This window comes from Podarcis erhardii, assembly GCF_964252035.2.
Source record: "Podarcis erhardii genome assembly, chromosome: 10".
Lineage (NCBI taxonomy): Eukaryota > Metazoa > Chordata > Lepidosauria > Squamata > Lacertidae > Podarcis > Podarcis erhardii.
In genome coordinates, this window is record NC_138500.1 from 59,919,955 (window position 1) to 59,939,514 (window position 19,560).

General features: G+C 41.2%; 1 protein-coding gene across 4 annotated transcripts in view; it reads right to left on the bottom strand.

The window, feature by feature from the left end:
* The window catches only part of GRM8 (glutamate metabotropic receptor 8), a 575,500-nt gene that overhangs the window by 56,260 nt on the left and 499,680 nt on the right, over nt 1–19,560 (bottom strand). For 3 of the 4 annotated variants that reach the window (XM_081877886.1, XM_081877884.1, XM_081877885.1), the window contains exon 9: nt 3,997–4,932. The exons of the other annotated variant lie outside the window; for it this stretch is intronic. In XM_081877886.1, the coding sequence (XP_081734012.1) occupies nt 3,997–4,932 (936 nt within the window). The remainder of the gene's footprint in view (nt 1–3,996; nt 4,933–19,560) is intronic. 4 annotated transcript variants of the gene reach the window in all.

Sequence of the window (19,560 nt, forward strand, 5' to 3'; positions counted from 1 at the left end):
CCCTTTATCGATTGTTGAGTTGTATTGCTTTTGATTTAACTGACTAGACACCTTCCCTGATATCAGATGCAGGTAGGATCCCACAGGTTATCTTAACGTCTCTGTTAGCATCTGGAATGGAAGCATTCAGCATGTTGCCTATTTTACATACCTCCATTAGATGAAAAGTAATAGAGTGAGACAATAACAGAACGCTGCTCAACCCCGCCTCTCGCGATTACATCTGTAAATGTTTGTTGTCAATTGAGCAAGACAAGAAATGGCAGTTATTGCTGGAGCCCGGCTAGGGTTGCTGTCAGATTTGATTTATTGTTGTTCTGCTCTAGTGTGGACAAGTATCCTAGCTCCTCCTCATGTCAATTTATATTCCATTTAATTTCTGTCTGGCAAAGAATTAAATGTGGTTGGATGTACAGAGGAAGCTTCACTCAGAGTACTGCATGCAAAAGGTGCAACGAACAACCCTTTCACTTCTACAGTGAAATAACTTCTCTAGATTTGCTGCAATTGGCAAGAGGTGAGTCACCTTGTCTATATCACTGCTCTTCTTTACAGTCTTAGTAAAGGGGCAAGGTTATGTGTAATTAGCAGCCAAAATGTATAGAATGAATAGAACTGAACTTCTTTATAAATTATAACCCCCACTTTTACATTCGCTTCCTTATGCCCGTGTGTTCATGTGCTAATTTAGGATTATACATCATATGGATGAAGTGGGCTTTATGCCATAATACTTTGCTAAATTGAGATCAAACATGCCATAAACAGGCACCTGCTCATGCAATTGGTTTTCTCCTTTCTCGCCTCCCCTCTGCAGCCCAAAGATATGAACCAAAATATTATTTTAACTAGTGCAAGATGATTTTCCAAATGATTCACACCTTTCACAGGATTTTGCTCTCAGTCACAGAAGCAGCTTGCCAGGTGGGGAAAGCTGGCACCTCGGCGGTTGGATTGCTATCGAGTTCCAGGAAGGAGAGGGGAAGTGTTGAAGTGCAAAGGCACCAGCAGAACCAATCCAGCACTCCTGCCACTGTGTTTGCACTGTGCCAACCTCTCCACTTCCTGACCAAGTCCTTCCAGTAAGCAACAGCAATCTAACTGATGGTAAGCTTGGAGTGCCACAGGGTGCAATTCTCTCCCCGATGCTTTTTAACATCTTTATGCGCCCCCTTGCCCAGATTATCCGGAGCTTTGGGCTGGGCTGTCACCAATATGCTGATGACACTCAGCTCTGTCTGCTGATGGATGGCCACACCGACTTGGCCCTGAACACACTGACCAGATGCTTGGAAGCTGTGGCTGGATGGTTTCGTGGGAGCTGATTGGAACTAAATCCTTCGAAGACAGAGGTCCTATGGCTGGGTCGGGATGGCATGGGGATGAGGGACCAACTCCCTTCTCTTGTGGGGGCCCAATTAGTGCCATTGCCTTCCGTTAAGAGTTTGGGTGTAATCCTTGACGCCTCCCTCTCCATGGAGGTGCAAGTTACAGCAACAGCCAAGGCGACATTTTTCCACCTTTGCCACATCAAGCAGTTGGTCCCTTACCTTTCCCGCCCCAACCTGGCCACAGTGATCCATGCGACGGTCATCTCCAGGCTTGACTACTGTAATTCACTCTACGCGGGGATGCCCTTGAAGCTGACCCAGAAACTCCAGAGGGTGCAGAATGCTGCAGCGAGGCTCCTCACGGGGTCTCTGCCATGGGAGCATATTCACCCAGTGCTTTTCAAACTGCACTGGCTCCCAGTAGAGTACAGGGTCAGATTTAAGGTGCTGCTTTTGACCTTTAAAGCCCTTCATGGCCTAGGACCCTCGTACCTACGGGACCGCCTCTCTCGGTATGCCCCACGGAGAGCCTCAAGGTCCATAAATAGCAACACCCTAGTGGTCCCGGGCCCTAAGGAAGTTAGATTGCCTTCAACCAGAGCCAGGGCCTTTTCAACTCTGGCTCCGGCTTGGTGGAACGCTCTGCCTCATGAGACCAGGGCCCTGCAGGATCTGATTTCTTTCCGCAGGGCCTGTAAGACAGAGTTGTTCCGCCTGACCTTTGGCTTGGAGCCAATTTGATTCCCTCCCTCCCTCTCTTTTTTCCTTTCCTTCTCCTCCTGCGATGAGGCTACATTTTCATATTTTAATGTTTCAATATTTTAATGTTGTATTTTAATTTTGTTTTTAAGTTGTAATCATTCAACTTGTTTTTATTATTGCTTGTAAGCCGCTCTGAGCCCAGCCTTGGCTGGGGAGGGCGGGGTATAAATAAAAAATATTATTATTATTAAGCTACCACAGTGGCTCCAGGCCAACTGGTCAGCTGCTTCTGTGTCTGTGAAAGTTGTAGACATGGAGCATTGCTACCCCTGGCCCCACAAGTCACGTGAAATGACATTGTGGTGCCCATGTGATTTTTCTGGAATATAGCCATAAGGGAGGCAGTAAAAAATGCTCTCCAATAACATGAACAAAAATTATGAAGAAGAAGTTATGGAAGAAGTTGCATCTGCTTCTATTGAAAACTAAGGACTGCTGTCCAGTCCTGCCAGCAGCTTATTAAGAGTTTGCACTAAAACCAGAAATCTTGGCTAACACACAGTCAACAAATTCACTCCTCCAAAGTTACATCACTTTGCTTGATCTAAATACACTCAAGAGCTGGGAACCTAACCTACAAAGTAGGCTCAATGTTCTGACACCACCATTTTTTTCTTTGCTGCCAATGATCTTTGTCAAAATGCTTCTCATTTCATTCCCAGTATTTTCATTCCTTTTCGTGAATGGAAATTGTTTGAAACCTTTAAAGAATCACCATGAAACATTGATTCATTGTTATGATATCACACTCTTCCTGTCTCCCCCTTTCCGAGTTTGAAACACACCATTTGAGAAACAAATTTCTCACCATTTGACAAACAAACAACAGTGCCCAGTATACATTTTCAAAAGTGAAGTTTCTGTCAAGATCAACCTAAGCTGTACTATGAGACAACATTGTTGATTGCTCACTGCTAAAACTGAAAGAATCAGGAAAAGCCTAGAGCATGCTCTTGATAAACTTGCTGAACAAAAGACATGCCAATCTGAGTCAAACAGTTACAAAGAGAAATTATTCTCTCACGCACAAACTGTAGGGACTTGGGGTCATCTAGTGAAGCGGAGTGGATTTAGGTTCAGACCAAGCAAGACTAAAATATCTTCACACAATGCATAATTGAATTCATTACCATAAGAAGTAGAGGTGTCACTGATTTTGAGCTTTTTTTTTTTTTAAAGGGCTTGGTAATTTCATGCAGAATAGACCTATCAGTGGATTTCAGCCATCATTGCTAAATTGAGACTTCATGTTTAAAGAAGCTATGCCTCTGAGTACCATATGCTGGGAGAAACATAGATGGTTGTAATTCTGATGATTTCATTTTAAAGAAATCTGCATAAGCCAAATTTAAGTGGGTCAACATAATACACACACTATATTTTTTAGACAGTATATTTTATGCAATATACGGTACATGAAAGTGGGTTTTTTAGGGTATCTGCATCAGGGGGAAAATTCTATTTCTACTATTGCAAAAAGGACCAGGTTGTGAACATGCTGCACTAAGCTCTCTCATTTCAACAACTTCATATAAATATTCAGATGTGGATAATTTCCCGTCTTTTTAGAACCACCTTTTAATCATCCATTTTTAAAAGTAGATTATTTAATTCTAACGAATTATTTTCCCAAACTTAGAAATACCTAGGTGCTCCAGCCAACAAAGTGCTGCAAAGAAGAAAGACAATAATTTGGTGATATTAACAACAACAGCAACACCTTTTTAATGATCAAATTACACGAAGTTGCTCTTAAAGCATTTTCCTTCTCTAAAAATATACCAGTCAGAGTTTACTCTGCCGAAGTAGCTTCAATCGTCAGCACAGGACATCTATGAGTTGACATAAACGTGCAACTGAACAACAAGAAGAAGATAGATAAAGACAGGTCACTGCCACTCACCTTTTCTGCTGACTGTGCAGTTCCAAAAAAGATTGGAATAAAAGCTAACCAAATGATACAGGTGGTGTACATAGTAAATCCAATTGGTTTCGCTTCATTGAAAGTCTCTGGAACGCCTCTTGTTTTGATGGCATAAACAGTGCATGTTACCATTAACAGAATACTGTATCCAAGGGAACAAATGAGAGATAGATCAGAGATGTCACATTTGAGAACCCCACGAGCATTTTCAGGATCCAGAGTCCTCTGCTCTCCATAGTCCACGATGATATGTGGAGGATCGACACCAAACCAGATGAAGACCCCAAGAAGCTGCATGGAGATGAGGCTGAAGGTGATCACCAGCTGGGAAGCTGGGCTGATGAACTTTGGAGCGGTGACCGATTTTTTCCCTTGCTCAAATATTCGATGGATTCGGTTTGTTTTGGTGAGCAAAGCTGCGTAACTGAAGCACATGCCCAGCCCGAGGAAGATCCGCCGCAAAGAGCAGATGGCAGTGTCTGGACTCGCAATCATTAAAAAAGTGATGGAGTAACAGAGGAAAATCCCAGTCAGGAGGACGTAGCTGAGTTCGCGACCCGAGGCCCGGACAATTGGCGTGTCGTTGTGGCGAACAAACGTCACGATGACAAAGGTGGTTGCGATGATCCCGAAGATTGCTATGAAGACGGGCACAATAGCCCATGGGGAATGCCATTCCAGTTTGATGATGGGGATCGGCTGGCAGTCGGTGCGATTCGCATTTGGCCTCTTATCAAATGCACACATTTCGCAGGTGACCTCGTCCACTTGGTAATGGTAACCTTCGCAGCGTTCACAATGCCAACAGCAAGGCACTCCCTTGACCATTTTCTTCCTTTCTCCCGGCTTGCAGGGCAAACTACAGACCGATGTGGGATGAGTTCTCTCTCTGTTATCCCACTGCATGTCTTCTACCTGTGGTTATATATATTAAAGGGGGGAAATTAATGAGCCTTTCCTTTTCTCCCATTCATAATATCCTAATCCTGGTCACAGGTTTGTCATAAATCACCTTTGTGCTGACAGTACAAATGCAGTTTACCTTGATAAGAAACCCGTTTTTCTCTCATATTGACTTTATGAAACTGCTAAATGATTGTGCCCAATAAATCATTTGTGCCACGGGCTTGATGAGTGCCATTAGTTTCTATTTACCTCTTTACTGCTGACCAAATTGACATTTGTAGAACGATTTATCGACTCCAGGCTAGTTTTGAAGCAAGACACCCTATAAAAAGGAATTTATGAGCCAATCACGTGCAAATAGAGTTCTCAAACATTTAATTAGGAAATAATGGCAGGTGGGTATGGAACTAATTTTTGCATTACAGTATAAGGAGAGAGTAAAAATCTTGGTGCATTGACCTGCAAAGAACAAAAACTATTATGGAATTAATGGGTCTATCTTGATTTTAGAAGTAAAACCACGAAGCAATAGAGCTTTTTTCAAAAAAAAAAAAAAGAGAAGTAGCAGCACTTTTCACCTTTGTTTCAGGCTCTGTCAATCCCACTACTGCAACCCCTGTTGCATTCCTTCCTGTTTCACTACCTATAGCATTATCCCTTGCTAGCCAGTGTATCAGTCTTTTTAGGCTTGTAAAGAGTTCATCTGTTCATTTAAAAGTACCTTTACGCTGCCCTTTCAAGGAAAATCCTTCCCATGCCAGCTAAACAATAACATTTAGAATATATACAATATAGGTGCACATCTGCTACAAGGGTAGGATAAAACGTGTTCCAGTTTTCATCAGCCCTAGCCAGAATGGCCAATGGTAATGGATGATGGCTGCTGGAGGGGAGATTCAATTGGTGGTTCTGCTTGTTAGAATTCCTGCTCCATGATTACAGTCATGGGATTGTTGTCCATCACATGACGGTATACGTTTTGGCTCCACAGAGTGGGAAGTGACGAAGACAGGATGTTTGTGTTACTGTGTTCCGTGAAGTGGGACTATTGTCCTTTGTTCTTTTTCTCTTTGCTGCCTGATGCTAGAGAGAGAGGGAGCCATGTTGCAGTGCTCCGTGTGTGTTTATATGTAAATAAAATAGATTAGCCAATATGCTGAGTTCCTGAGGTCTGTTACGCATGATGCGCAAACTCTGTAGATCCCTAAGTGTGCCGGTGTCAGTTGGCATTGGTCACTGTGATGTTTGGGCAGAAGAAAGCTTTTGAAGCTCCCGAACGATTGACCAGGAGGGAGAGAACATGCCAGTCGGGCATGTGTCTCTGCCAGGGTCCTACTCAAGTGTAGGGCCGAGCTCCTGACACTGCTGCTGGTGCTAACCTGAGACAGGGCCATCTCAGTGACACGTCCCCATTTGTGGAATGTCCTCTTTCTCTCATTCTTACCTTTCTGGATGAATTATATTTTTTTTTAAATCATGCCTGAAAGATACAGTCTCTGGGAGCCTTGAGACGGTTAGCTGTGAGAGCATGTGATAGTTTTACATGGGGATGTGAGTTGCATTAGATTTGTTTAAAAATGTTTAGAAATGTCTTTATTTTATTTTTGTTGTTGTTTTAAATATGTCACTTCTCTGTTAGCCACCTGGGCTCTTTTGGGAGGAAGGGAAGCTTATAAATTTAACAGACATTATAAATAAAACAAAACATCTGGAGGGTTGCAAATTCCCCATCCCTGCCCTATAACCTATTCCAGAATCATTTGTAATGTGCCATAGTACCATCTCAGAAAGCTAATTGCAAACAAAGGATAGACCATTTGAAAATGGTTATTCTAAAGGGAAGTAAGAAACATTGGATCCTGGGCAATTCTATTGTTGGGTTGAATGAGAGGGCTGTGGTATTCCTTTAATCTTCTACTAGGCAGTATTTCAAAGAATTTCATCCAACTATTGTCATTGCACTTAAAGTAAAGGATGCCTCTCAGAATGTTTGCAGTTGTTAAATACACTTTGAAATGTCCCACAGGTTACAGATTCTGGGGGCAGCAGAGGCAATAAATTCCCATCTCGAGAAGGTCAGTAGTAATGATTCATATAATAGTTTTCATTCCAGTGCCTCTGACAAATAAACTATGTAGCGCATAATTCATATTATGACACCCTACTGGTACAAGCGCTGGGAAACATTCTGGGTGAACAAGATTGCTTCTAATTTCTGGAAATAAAGGGTTTCAACAGCCCTAGGCTGTTATGTCACAGAAAGATTAAAGACTAAAATGTGGTGTTTTGAACATCAAAAATGCGTGAATAAAAATAGGAGATATTTAATACCAATGACTGTATTTGGTAAAGGCTGCGTGAACAGTAATTTTTCATGCTCACATTCAATTTGTGTGACTTTATGAAGTCAGAGGCTCATAGGACTTGCATGCTTTCTTTTGCCAACTTTCAACCAAAGCATAAAAGGATTTTACCATTTTTTATGTAATGGGTTTGTTGAAAAGGCTGGCTCGGGGTTTCTTTTTTACATTTGAGAACTGAGCAGATAAGGTTGAACAGTTTTTGTACACAAGTGAGAAGGAGAGGAGATAGAGGGATGCAAGGACTTGTTTTTTTGTTCCTTGTTTTTGCATTGTCCAGTGGTGTACTGGTAAAAATTGAAGTGCAGGAGGTCTTACACACGTACCATGAAGAAACAATTCATAACCTGAGGCTGAATTTATCAGCTGGCAGTCACGGAATAGTGAGCTGGCAAAAGGATGCTGTAGTGGTTTGGCATCTTGCAATTCAACCTGCTGCAACTACAATCCTATGAATAGTTACCTGGAAGTTAGCACCATTGAACTTAATGGTGCTTACTTTCAACTGCACACAAGATGCTATAAGACAAAATGATCATCAGGCAATCAAAATGCAGCCCTTAAATTACAAATGCAAAAAACCTTAAAAAGAAGGGCAACCATTTAAGCTAGCAGCATTTCCTCCTTCTCGGACTTCCTCTATGCTAAACCCTCATGAATAACTGCAAAACTTGGAAGCATCAATTTACAGATTTGGTCATAGGAAAAAACTACAGGTAGAAGAAGTGCCAACGAATGAAACTGCCATTGACTACGGTTGATGATGGTGAGGGGGTTCCATTTTTAGCTCCAGCAAACATGGGGAGTCTCCCACTGTGTAGAAAGGCATTCCCAGCCATCTTGAAGTCACGTTGGCAAAAACGCCAGCTTTCTTCCGAGAGCAAAAAGAACTGTGCAGCTCCTAGATGGAAATGAGAACTAACCTGGGTCCCACTGAATAAGTATTTGAGTGTAAATAACTTTGGCTGGATTGTGCCGAACCCCTCAATTTAATTTATTTCAGAAGTTTATTTGGATAATCCAAGGTTTTGCACAGGCTTGCATGCAAACAAGCTCCACACTCTTCCCTCTAAATGATACCTTTCTCCTTTTTTTGTTATCTTTAATTATGATCGCTTCAGTGACCAAAACTGAACGATAAAGAAACACCTCTATATTTCTTTGTTTTTAGAAATGAAATGAGGGCAAGTTTGCTGGCGTGTGGTTTTCTCGCAGTTTGAAAAGGCATAATCACCACCTAAGTATTAGCTATGATTCATAATTTGCTCTAATTCATACCCCTGACATGTCATAAGCTAATCATTAAAAACATAGGCACCCATGCCACTTAATGAGAAGAATGAGTGGACCAGGACAGGCCTTCTGAATTGAGTGTACCATTTGATCTTTAATGACAACACTAATCATTCATGTTGCAAAAGCTGAATTAAGATGAGGGGCATGGGCTCAGCATGTTGTGCATAGAGGTTAATAAGCACATTCACCTTCCGGACTCTTGTACAACCATTAAATTGATTAGCAGCGTGGTTGACAACATCTAGTGCACAAACAATAACCCAACATATAAGCTAGCCAGTTAATTGTAAATAATAATAATAATAATAATAATAATAATAATAATAAAATTTATTTATACCCCGCCCTTCCTGGTTCAAAAAACAGGGCTCAGGGCAGCTAACAACAAATTTGAAACACTTAATTGATGCAACAAAAACAGCATAAAATACAGTATAAAACGTGAATAACAATAAACTCAGAATTCAGAATCAATTTAGGGGGGAAATCCATCCAATAAACATTAGATGCATTCGCCTTAAAAAATCTTTTTGGGTAAGATTCCACTATGATGAACATCTGAAGTACCAAGGCTGTTTTCACTTCCTTTGGGTGGTTGATGAAATGGGCTACATATGTGGAAACACCTATTTACTACATCTGTATCCTGTCATTCCTTCCACAGAATTCATGCAGGCAACACAGGGTTCCAGGCAGGACTGACTGGCCCAAGACAAATTGCTACCAAAGACAAAGGACCAGACAGCAGCATTGCTCATGTTTCACATGCAGAAGCTGACCAGACTAGAATCTGGATCTTACTCTGGCACTGATAACAGGTCAGCATCCTCCACCACATAATTTGCTAGTTTGGTGGGCACACAACCCTCTGGACTCCTGGTTTACTAGGCAGTCTGTCATTCAGACACAGATAACATGCCCTCCAACATTCCTCCAATGAAAATAAGGATGTCCTATTCCATCATCATAATCACCACCATCGTATTTATACCCTGTGCATTCACTCTGGGAGGTTTCCAACATACATAAAAACATAATAAAATATTTAAAAACTTCCTTATACAGGGCTGCCTTCAGATGTCTTCTACAGCTTGTATTGCAACTTATCTCCTTGGCTCAAGGGGTCACATAACTCCATACCCTCCAACATGTCTCCAATGAAAATAGGGACATCCTAAGGAAAAGTGGGACCTTCTGGGATCAAGTCAGAAACCAGGGCAGCTTCTGTAAATTCGGGACCGTCACTGGAAAATAGGGACATTTGGATGGTCTGCAGATAATAGCTGAACTTGCTTAAGTCCAGAAGTCCTGGCCTCTAGACCATGCTGTAGGTTCTGACCAAGAGCTACATGTCTGGTGTTATTATTGCTGCTATTAGCCAAAAGATCCCCTCAGCAGAGAATGTGTCTGCTCTATTCTGGCATCAGGTCCATTCCCAAAATAAGGCAATCATTGACTGCATGCATTTGAAGTAAATATTTATTGTGAGGTTTGATGTGCATTGCACCCTGCCCAAGCACATAGATGATTTCAGAAATTAGGTGTGAATCGCCTATGCTAAAGCAAATGTAACCCATTATGAATCTTTTTTTAAAAAAGAAAAAGATAATTGGTTTCAGCTTTAACATCTCAGGCAGCCTGTAGGTGCATGCTAAAATTACAAATATTTAAAATGAACTGTAGATAGGAAACAAGTCAAGGAAACAAGTCAAGGGCAACCAATCTATCAGAATGCAAACAGACCCAGAAATAAAAGCTGTCAAGAACCTGGATTGACAGTCAGTTTCATTACTGCATTTGCCAAGGTTCCTAAGAATGGCCTCAGTCCCTCCACCTAATGTATGCCTGCCGACTGAAAAATGGTTGTGATGTGCTGGTATTTCCAATAGTTCATCTGTCTGAATATAACACCCCATGGTATTATTTTTGGATCTACACATGGCCTAAATAACGCTCCATCGGTAAATCAAATATAAATGTAAATGATGCTGTTATCCAGAACCTTCCCACAAAAACCAACAATATAGAAAATGTCTATATTTGGAATTTAGGAAAAAGATGCTGAAGTTCTAATGTCTCCTGGATTAGCAAAAGATGAGGTCATGTCATAGACAATTACCAAGCTGGAGACCAAAAGTATATATCAAACTGGGAGTCAATTATTACTACAAGAAGCTTTGATCAAGATTTCACATGAAATTGCTATAAATAATCATGACTAATAATTGTTCTACAAATCTCCAGTCCACTAGAAAAACATAATAAACATCTGAAAAAATATGTTGTGTGTTTTTTATTTTCTTCTTTTAATCTTATGTTTTGAACTTTTTTTAAAAAAAAAGAAATGACAGTTCAGTTTCTTCATATTCCAAGTCGCCATTGCTAAACTCTTGGAGCATAATCCATAATCTTCCATGCTTATTTTTTCATCTGTTTTCCCTCATTACTTCTATTTGGGATGTAACTTTATTTGAGACTTAATATTAGGTACTATATCATCTTAAAGTATAATTAAATAAGAAATGGAAGCAGCTTTTTCCTCCCTCTGGAGGAAATTATATATCTGCTTCTATCTATAAATAAATTGGACATCATCATTATCTATATATATGAAGCAAAACTGACATAGTACCAATGATTTGCATCTAAAACGGTTAAGATAAAGAACTTTGTTGTAACCTTAAACAAAAAGAAGACATTCAAAAGCCAAACTTTGCAGGGGAAAAATCTTCTCAGTTATGTTTTTGTTTGTTTTTTAAGAAAAAGCAATACAGTTTGGCAATGACACTGCCGAGATTTCAGTGCAGAATGAAAATTATGTGTGGATTCACTTAGCATATCCATTCATCACCTATGCTACATGTTACCAGAGGGAATGCATAACAGAGTGTTTTGTTTTAGTTAGGTGTCTCTTGGTGAATTCATCTATTTTTCAACAGATCCATCAAGCGGAAGAGAAATATGCTCCATTGATGCCCATGTAGAATATACTTCACCACACTAATCTGTAGCCTCTCAATTGGTTTGACATTGGGGTTGCTTGTTGGTTGTGTGTTTTGTTTTGTTTTGAGTAGAGGCAAATAGACAATACTTCAAGTGTTCTGCATCCTGCATGGCCTTTTGATATGAGCAAAAGAAAAATTCACCATCATCATCATCACCACTTATTGTATGCCACCTTTCCATAATTAAACCATGCTCAAGGCAGCATGCAAAATGAAAATGTTTACTTAAGTACAAAAATATTGCATGAGGAATCACAGTTGTTGGCATGCATCTGTCTTGAGATGTGCCTCTGGGGTGAAGGCAAGCTACTGTCTTAGCAGCACCGGAATGCAAACTGAGGTAGTGTGTGTGTAGATCCTGGGCTGCTCAGACAACAAGACCCCCCTCTCGGCCTCGCTGATGTGGTCCAAAGGAAAGCAGAGCAGTATTTTTTGGCACAAGCTTGGCTGCAGGAATTGCATGCCAAGGCCCCATGACCTGTGGATCCATAGTGGATAAATAAAACACACAAACAGGTAGAGTTTGGTTTATGGGTTCAAATAGGCCACAACTTTATTGGTTACAAATGTGAGCATTGGTTGAAGCCAGACTATATCTCAACTCTTGCCCATCTGTTGGGAGTCCAACTAAGGGTAAATCACCAATAGGGGGCCACTAAGACTTACATCAGGGACGCGGGTGGCGCTGTGGGTAAAACCTCAGCGCCTAGGACTTGCCGATCGTTAGACCACAGCGCCACCTGCGTCCCTTAAACAAAGGCTTAACCAATGCCTAACCTCACAAAGTTGTGATGATTGTTACGACGTAGGCGAAAACCAAATGGCAGAGCCAATTTGCCACGTGGGGAAGAAGAAGAAGAAGAAGAGTTTGGATTTGATATCCCGCCTTTCACTCCCTTTAAGGAGTCTCAAAGCGACTAACATTCTCCTTTCCCTCCTCCCCCACAACAAACACTCTGTGAGGTGAGTGGGGCTGAGAGACTTCAAAGAAGTGTGACTAGCCCAAGGTCACCCAACAGCTGCATGTGGAGGAGCGGAGACGCGAACTCGGTTCCCCAGATTACGAGACTACCGCTCTTAACCACTACACCACACTGGCTCTGGTCCCAGCAATATGGCTTCCTACGATTGTCCATAGCAAGGTCATAATGCATCAAAACAGAAAAATAGGGTGAGGTGAGTGGGAAATCCGGTGAAGGGTGCGAGTGGATGGCCTCCCTGCCATTCTGGAGTTTAAATTCCCTGTGGACATGCCCCTGCTGGCACTGGTTGGTTGGCGAGGCCCACCCCTTGAGAGAGGGCCTGCCCAGCAAAAATAATGCGGTGAGCCAATGGCGGGGAGCGCGCCAGTCTCAAACCCTTGGTTGGGTAGCCTGGAGCCTGGCTGCAATGTTGCCCACCAAATAAGGCAAGCGGACTTGCCAGAAGGAGGTGTACAAGGCACCATCCAATCATCTTAGGGTGGTATATAAATTGAACAAATAATAATAACAATAATAATATTAACATTAGTAATATAGCCAATGTTAGTCATACTCAAGGTAGACCCTTTGACATTGATGGACATGACTACTTACTAGCTAGTTACATAAATTTAGTGGGGGTCTACTGAGCAGTTGGATACAGCGCTTAAAATATGTGCATATTAGATTATAGCAGTATTTTATTTATTCCCATGCATTTATATCTCAACCTTTCTTCAACATGTGGCATTCAGGAGGTTGGGATGCTTCAGGAATTTGATCTTTGAGAATCCTTACATGAAACGACTTTATCTGCAACTCTTGGAATTAAGCTGTCAAGTGGATTTCACACTTCTTTGAATGTTGCAACACAGTTATTGGCAGTTTCAAATGTATGCAAATAGTCATTTCAATATGTATTTTGAAATCAAGTACAAATTCAAATATTTTGGAAGGGTTTTTTGTTTTTATTTTTTTTAAAATTGCAGATGAATACCAGAAATGAAATGGAATTAAGGGTGAAAACAAAGAGAAGTGGAAGACACCAGAAACAGATGGATTTTCCAATTCCCTCTAACGGGTGTTCAGGTGCCAAGCACTAAACACCAGATACAAACCTGCTTAAATTTAGCCTGGTTGCCCTGGTATTATACAAAACCAATTCTGATGTTTCAAAATACTTCCCAATGACAACTGCAAAAATATGAAGCCCTCGCTCTCTTATGAGTCTTTTTGGGGAAGCGCACCAAATTAAGACATGCCTGTGCTTTTTGCACCCCATGTAAAGCATGCACATTTTGTATTTGGGAGGTAAATGCACACTGGTGAGATTCTGTCTTGCCAGCACTGATTAAAAACATCCTTATCCTCTCCACTTCCTTAGACTCTAGGACCGGCTGTCTCTGGGATTAAGTAAAGCTTTACTGTTTATCTTGTGCTCACAATAAGAAAGGGGTTTGATCTAGGGCAACAGTTGGAGATAACAGCAAGCGCAGAACGGAAGGAGAAATTGAGAAGTAGAGCCAGAGATGAATAAATATGTAGTTGCAAAACTCTTTGCCTCCCAAACAGCAGCAGTGCGCAGGACTGTGATCCCGCGCTATGCTATTAAACTGTAGCTGAGCACTGCGAGGGATGAATTTGGAAGAGGGAGCACATCAGGCTACTGAACCATAATCTACACCAGCTGCCTATTAGCTTTCAGGTAGAGATTAAGTGCTTGGGTTTTGCATGGCACCTAGGAATTAATTTCCATTTGGCTCAATTAATTGCTTAGCAGTTGTAAATTTTAATTGCCATTAATGCACTTAGAGTCCAGGCTGGGCGCATTCTTTTAAATGAAAAGAAATAAACAAACATTCTTTTTAAAAAAACAAAACAAAACACTACATTATCCTGCATTACCCTTTTCTATTTGTTTTCTTCATGGCATGTTGTTTTTCTAATCAGGATCCTTCTCAGGGGACTTCAACAGAGGTTCCAGAGACCTCAATTTTCACCTGCCCAGTGTGATGAAAACACACCAGCAGATTAAAAGGAGGGGTTCGTCATCCTTGTAGCTTTGGTGAGGCAGGGGAAACTGCTTTCTCTAAACACTCAAAATTGGAGATGGACTATTTAGGAAGCCAAAGTATGCCTTCTGGCCAGTCTAAATATGTGCACTCTAGCTTCCTACCCTATGGCATGCTTAGACTTTCCAAAGCGATTCTTGAGGCCCATTTCCCACAGAGGGAAAAAATAATGCATCAATGGAATCAAAATATCAGTCAGAAGAATGAGACAGATGGATCACTCAGTAAATCAATGTAATGAGTACAGGAGAAGAAGCCAACCAGAACTGAGGCAAGCCAATAAGTTTTCAAATTTCTTTACAGATGTGTCTTTTTAAAAAATAAATAAATAAAATGGTATTTCCTCTATTTCTCTGATGTTCGTGTCTGGATTCTGAGCTGCAGAACTGATGCTTCGATCTCCAGACTTGGAATGTTGGGGGCAGGGGTGGCACCAAAGGGAATGACCCCAAAGAGCACCATCTCTTTTGTGAGAGCAGCTTTGGGGGGAGGGGGGACAATGACCAACTGCACGACATCATCTTCTCTGGGGATGGCCTTGCCCCAATTGTTTTAAATTGCTATTTCGCTTGTGTGTATTTTTAATTTGAATTTTTTTTTGTTCCTTTTAATTAAGGGAGATACGATTGTATGAGAAGAGATGAGGTTTTGGCCAAGGAAAGCTATAGTATGGGGGTGGGTAGGGCAGAGCTGGTAAGAGGTATATGGCACAGGCAGTTAGTGGCTGTGACATGTGCCAGCCTGGGGCACAATTCCCACCTGGGGAATTGTGGTGGTCCTTTCAGCCCTCAGGTCTGTGGCTGCCGCTGTTGAATGCCATGATTGTGGATGAGGAGGCTGATCTGGTCTATATTACTGAGACTTAGGTGGGTGAGAAATGGGGAGTTGGTCTCACCCACCAGTGTACTCAAAAGCATCAGGGGTAGGGAATTGCTGTAGCCTATAAAGAGTCCATCTCTCTCTCCAAGCTCTCTGTTCAGTTGAGTGGGGGTTCCTGGTATTGGGTAATCGGGACAGACGAGGGATTGTGTTAGTTTACTGGCCACCTCGCTGCCCAACAGTCTGCCTGCCTGAGCTGACTGGTTTTGAAGGCAATGTTGAGGATTCCCAGACTGCTGGTATTGGGAGACTTTAACATCCACGCAGAAGGTAGCTCAGGACTTCATGGCTGCCATGATGACCATGGGGCTGTCCTAACATGTCATCTTCCCAACACATGTGGCAGGTCCTTGTTTTCTTAGGCAGGAACAGGGTGATCTGAAAGTAGGGGGTATTGACACCAGTCTCTTGTCGTGGTCAGATCACTTCACTTCATGTTGAGAGGTAGACTCTCAGGAGTCTTCAGTATGAGGTTCCTCAGGGTTCAATTTTATCCCCCATGCTGTTTAACATTGACATGAAACTACTGAGTGGGGTCATCCAGAGTTTTGGAGTGTGATGTCAGCAATAAGCTGATGACACACAGCTCTACTTCTCCTTTATATTTGCAGGTGTGGCATAGGATGTGCTGGACCGTTGCCTTGGTAATGGACTGGATGAGAGCTAAAATACTGAAGCTCAATCCAGCTAAGACTGAAGGTGTTCCCTAGACCAGATTGATGGGAAGTTGCCTGTTCTTGGTGGCTGTTCTCTGCAGGAACATATTGTCAGGAGTGGGGTGAAGACACCACACTGCATCATTTAGCTGCAGGTCACACCTCTCTCTATTTTCTATTATCCAGAGTAAGAATGACCATCTTCCAAAGTCTGGAAGTGTATTTGCTGCTCAATTTAACCCCTGCCTCCCATCATAGACGGCCAAGCTCTAAGGCTGAGTGGCATCATTTAAAGACAAAGATGCAATGTTATGGTACATGTGAGATTGGACATAGCCAGGGTATTGCATATAATACCCCAATCTAGACTCTATTTCTCTGCCTCAGTTCAATTGTAAAATGAGCATTAGATGGCCTCTCTCTAGTGTGCGGATCGATGAAATAAGGCAATCAGGTTGGGGTTATAAATAGAATGGGATAAACTTATCCTCCAGCAAGGAGACTAATGCTTACAGGATGAGCCCTGCCATGAAGCTGGCTGATGCAGCCTTCTTCAGGGGCCACCATGAAGTGTAGGACAGAGGAAGGCAGGAGACTGTGCCTGAATGGTGCAACAAGACTTTGAAAAGCCTATGTTGGAATCTAGCTAAACGTCCCTGGCTTGTTCTGGATATTGGACCGAATCAAGTCTATGAGGCCAGGAAGCAGCTCCAGGAAAACTATAATGGCTGGATCACTGAGCATGACATATGAGAAGACAAATTCTAATTAACTGACATGATAATAAAAACAGGTAAAAAAACAACAACCACCCAAAACATGGTGACATGTGATACAAAGCAAAGCAGGAAGACATTGGGTTGTAATTTGAAAATGAAAATCTTATTCAGTTCCAATTTTCTTTTTTCCTGAGTGCCACTGTAAGTTAGAAACATTTCAGAATACCAGCCCATGAGTCATAAACTGGTATTATGTCTGTAATAAAAGTGAAACTACTCCCCCTTAAAAAAAAATCTACCTGCCAATTTATTTCCTTTTTTTGGCATAGTAATTAGTTCCCAATCAGTCACGTGTAAACAGACCAAAGAATGTCATGGTGATTTTAGAAATTTGAGGGTAGGTGCAGTAGGTAAAATATAACCCATTGTATCTACTCACCCGTTTTTATAAATCGATATATCTAATGGATTTCCATGTTTGACTTTTAAAAGTAGAGAGAGGGATGTTCTGTGTCATTGACCATAATGTCAGACATCAAACATGTGTCCATTTGTTCTGCTGGCTTTCAGTTAAGTTTACCTGGGACTAGGGATGAGGGTGAAATTCAGTTCGGGTTACATTCAAAAGTGAACCTATGTAATTGACACCTTTGAAAACAATATGAAAAATCAAAACACTGCCTGCAAAATTCGCACTTCTCTGAATTTTGTGATGCAGCTTGCCAACCAAACTATGCTTACAAAAATTCACTTATTGGGGAAGTGTGAATAAGAAGGATATGATTAAGATTATTAGTTGCTTTTTGCCATGGAAGCTCAGAGGTACTTCCAACTTTTTAAAACAAAAGATGAACATATACATATATTAAAACCAGCATTAAAAATAAAATAAAAACATCCCACCCATGCAAAAAAGGTCATAGATGATTAAAAGCCAAAGGTCTGATGAAAGGGGCATGTTTTCACCTGCTGTCTAAAGCAGCCATTCTCAACCTTGGATCTCCAGATGTTTTTGAACTACAACTCCCATCATCCCTGACTGCTGCCCCTTCTCACTAGGGATGTAGTGCAACCATGTTTGGGGAGCCAGGGTTAAGAAAGGCTGGCCTAAAGATATGTAAGGATGGCACCAGGTGAGTCTCTCTGGGGAGAGCATTCCCTGAGCAGAAATAACATACAAACGATCATTATATAAGGGGAAATTGCTTTCAGAAATGTGTAAATTGCTCAAAACTGCACACAAGTATGGGTTTAATGGAAGAAATTTGAACACAAGTGCTGACAAATTTCCATGACCAAACTAACCTTGTCCTGATAAAAGTACTGATGAATGTGAACACCATCTGGGCATAAAGTTCAAATGTCAAGGACACTTCAAGTTTTCAGTAAATGCAGTCTTTTGGCATTGCAAAGAATACTTGGCATTAGCTGGCTGCAGCTACTTCACCCACTGTCCATAGTAATAAAGACTTCCCCTAATTTCCTGACCCTGGGGAATTTCTTAGAAGTGTATGGACTTGCTAAGATGTATAAGACTGGATCAGATAAGTGCTGGAGATGCAATGAAGTTGAGGGAATGCTCTTTCATATGTGGTGGACTTGTAAAGTGGTAAAAGAGTATTGGGAAATAATCCATAATGAATTGAAAAAATGTTTAAAAGTACTCCCCCCCCAAATAAAACCAGATGAAAATTCCCAGGTGTCAAAAAAGGTTATTTATGTATGCTCCTACTGCAGCCCATGTTTTGTTAGCTCCAAATTAGAAAACAAACAAGTCCCAGTTAAAGAAGAATGGCAACTTAAGCTGATGGAATAAGTGCAGCTTGTGGACCTAACATACAGAATAAGAGGACAAGAAGAACGCATGTTTAAAGAAGACTGGAAATGTTTGTTGACTATATGGGGGGGGGAATTGTGTATGCTTGAAAACGTTGGCAGCATTAAGATAAATTCAACAGTGTAAACAAGTTTTGATGGATATAATAATGGAAAGCTGAATGGTTTAGTTTATGTAAAATATGCAGGGATTTATGATATGCAGAATGAACTACGGAAAGAGAAGAAGGGAAGTCATTGATATTTTAAGGTTGTTTAAATGAATATTCTAAATTGTAAAAGAGAGAATTAAATAAGTGTGTTTGTGTGTGTGTGTGTGTGTGTGTGTGTGTGTGTATTTATATGAATGAAGTGCATGGACAATGTCTCTGCATCTTGCATTGAATGTAATTTAATACCATCTGTCCAAATGTATGGGCATTATATCTATGTAAGATAAGCCAGAACAATGCTGTGTTCTGTTTAACAGTAAGCTGTGGGAAGCTTAGCACTATGAGATGCTCACAGTAAGCTTGTGGGGATTTAAGCCATGGTATGTTTAATTTTGGCATGAGACGTTATTTACATGGGTAAATACAAAACACTGCCATAGGAGACCGTGCCAAATAAAATCTTGCGGAGGCCCCAAGGAAGTTGAAATCTCAGGGGCCCCCTCGAACTGAACTAAGAAAGCTTGATTGTTATTTTCTTTCAAAATCAAATCAATATTATTTTTATCCATTGTTGGGGGGAGGTCCTAAAAGGCTGGTTCCTACTCTGACTATTTGGCAATCTGGCACCAATAAGAGAAAACTCACAGCAGTGATTTCCCCTTGCATAGCCTAGGCTTAGAAAGTGTGGATGGGTTGTAAT